The sequence below is a fragment of the Penaeus monodon genome, chromosome 2 (assembly GCF_015228065.2).
Source record: "Penaeus monodon isolate SGIC_2016 chromosome 2, NSTDA_Pmon_1, whole genome shotgun sequence".
In the NCBI taxonomy this organism is placed as follows: domain Eukaryota; kingdom Metazoa; phylum Arthropoda; class Malacostraca; order Decapoda; family Penaeidae; genus Penaeus; species Penaeus monodon.
The window spans coordinates 55090494-55092993 of record NC_051387.1 but is presented as its reverse complement, the minus strand read 5'-3'; the positions used below and the strand labels follow the sequence as shown (position 1 = coordinate 55092993).

The 2500-nt window shown below is 57.7% G+C and overlaps 1 protein-coding gene across 1 annotated transcript in view; it reads right to left on the bottom strand.

Annotated features, from left to right (window-relative positions):
- The window catches only part of LOC119583884, a 102729-nt gene extending 101124 nt beyond the window's left edge, over nucleotides 1-1605 (bottom strand). Inside the window, exon 1 of the mRNA XM_037932608.1 lies at nucleotides 902-1605. Within this exon, the coding sequence (XP_037788536.1) occupies nucleotides 902-1484 (583 nt within the window). The 5' untranslated portion in view covers nucleotides 1485-1605. The remainder of the gene's footprint in view (nucleotides 1-901) is intronic.
- Nucleotides 1606-2500: the final 895 nt, after the last annotated feature.

The window sequence follows — 2500 nt, the reverse complement described above, 5'->3', positions numbered from 1 at the left end:
ATTTTTAGCTTCATTAACAGTGGCTTGAAAGACGTTTGTGGTACAGGTGTCCCAGATCTGACGTGTGTGAAAGTGCCTATAGATTTGTTACTGTGTGCGAATCGAAAAGTTTCGCGAGTGTGTCTTGTTTTTCTGTTGTGTGTGTCTGTGCTTAGGAATGTGCGTACTGTGGCCCTTCCGTTGCATCTGCCTATTTTAGGTAAAGTAGAAAAAAAAAATCACGTGAAAAGTGTTTGTAATTCAGAAGCGCAAAAGTAGCGTGGAGATTTTTTTAACGCAACTGACAGGGGAAGAGTTGGCCTGAGACTTCAACGAACGAAGTGCATGAGACCGTGTTATGCTTGCTGGGAGTGTGCTAAATGGAGAGAGGAATGCAATTTCAGCGTGCTTGGAAGAGGAATGCAGAGACAGGCAGGAAAGAGGAGAAGCATGGAAGGACAGAATGGCTAAATCTGGGACGAGAAAGGAGGAAGGGGAAGGGAAGGAGTCAAGGACAGGTGATATAGAAAGAAGGAGAAGAAAAGGGAGGAAATGAGAAATGTTCCTCGAGTGTGAAGGACGAGGAGAAAGGGAGACATGTCCTTGATGGGGAAAGAATGGAGAGAAAAGGAAAAGAGAGAAGGAAGGAGAGGAAGAGGAAAAAAGAGAAGAAAGAGGAAGAAGTAGTGAGAGAAGAAGGATCATTTGGGAGATGGAGAAAGACATGGAGGGTGAATGGATGGCGACGGAGAGGTGGAGGTTGAAGATAAAGGAAGAGCAGCGAGGCAATGATGGAATCCAGTTATGGAGAAGTGGCGAGGTTGATGGACAGGAGAGTGGCTAGGAAGAGTGAAAGGAAGAATCGGATGACGGACTGACAAGGGAACAGGGAAGAGAAAGAACGACGAGAGCGGACACTCACCGATCCTGGGGACGTCGTAGGGCCTGGGGCCGGAGCGCGCGTGCCTGAGGAAGTTGGTGGCTATGGAGGCGCCCACCTGCTGCAGGCCCGCCGCCACGGCCTCCTCTTGGCCGTCCCCCGCCCCCCCGCTCACTGGGGCATCACTGAGCTGCCCGCGCTTACTCCACGTCCTTCGCCGCTCCTCGGCTTCCCCTCGCTCGTCGTCAGGCAGGTCCTGCACCTCAAGCGGCGGCTGCAGGTCGTCCCCGCCTGCACTCTGCTGGCGCTGCAGGTGCTGGAGGCCCGCGGGGCTGCGGCGGCGGTGCTGGGCAGGAAAGAGGGCCCCCTGGGGCAGGTCGGGGCCCGCATGGTGGCGGCGGGACAGGTGCGGGTACTCTAGGAGAGCGCTGGAAGGGAGCAAGGGCAGCAGCGATGGGGGCGGCTGGGCGGCGGGCGGGTGGTGGTGGAGGGCCTTGGCCGCCCGCACCACGGCCAGCAAGGGGTTGCGGGGCCGCTGGTGGCTGCTGCCACTGGATGACGCTTGGCAGGGTTCACACGCGCACGCCACAGCCACGAGCCAGAGGACCAGGCCACTGCTCTGCATGGTACGCGCCGGGCGAGCTGGCGGCCAACACTGCACTGGCCGGACATATAGCGCGCCGCCCTACCCATCGAGGCACCCGCGCAGCCTGCCCACCTGCTCGCGCCGCCTAGCCACGCCGCCGCCACCCTCGCCTCACACACACACCTCGCCGCCGACCTCCGGCCCGACCTGTCACCTCCTCCTACCTCCTCTTCCTATTCCTGGTTCTGCTTCCCCTTCGCCAGTCTTAGACAGTTTTCCAGGCGGCGCCGACTTCCTCCTCCTTCCCCTCCTTCTGTCTCTCCGTCGTCCTCCAAATCCCCATCCTTCCCCACCCCCACGAGCCGCACTCACCTAGACACCCCACCCACCGCCACCCACCCCTTGCCATCCGCCCTGCCCAAACTTTCGTCCATTCATTCAATGGGCCGGCCCACCCACGCCTCCTCCTCCCCTCCCCCTCTCCCCCTCGTCCCCACCACACCCTCCGCCCCTCCCTCGGAAGCCCACCACGGTGAGCAATCCTGTTTCCTCTCTCTCCTTCCCTCCCGTCGCTCTCCTTCCCTGCTCTTCTCTTCCACTCTACCTTTCCCACCCTCTCACTGTGTTTTCCCTGTTCTTTCTTCCTATCCTGTATTCTCTTTCTATGCTTTCCCATCCTCGTTCCCTTGCCTTTCCTCTCGTCTCATTTCGCTTCCCTCTTCCCACTTACCTTTCCTCCTTCCTTCTTCCCCTTCCTCCTTTCTACCACCTTCTCTTCCCTTTCCCCTTTCCTCCCCTTTCCCCCCTTCCCTTTCCCCTCTCCATCCCAAAGATTCTGTCTGTCCTCCCGTCTCCTCTTGTAATATCGGAGGAGGTGACTTACCTCCCGTCTTTATCTCCCTTCCTTGTGTCCCATCCTTACTCTCCGTCCTTATTTCCCATCGCCTGTCCTTATCTCCCGTCCTTGTTATGGAATCTTCGAGGTGTCTTTACAAAAGGAATCTCCGTGTCGTCTCCCTCGTCGCTCTATCCGTCCGGCAAATCTATCTATTTGT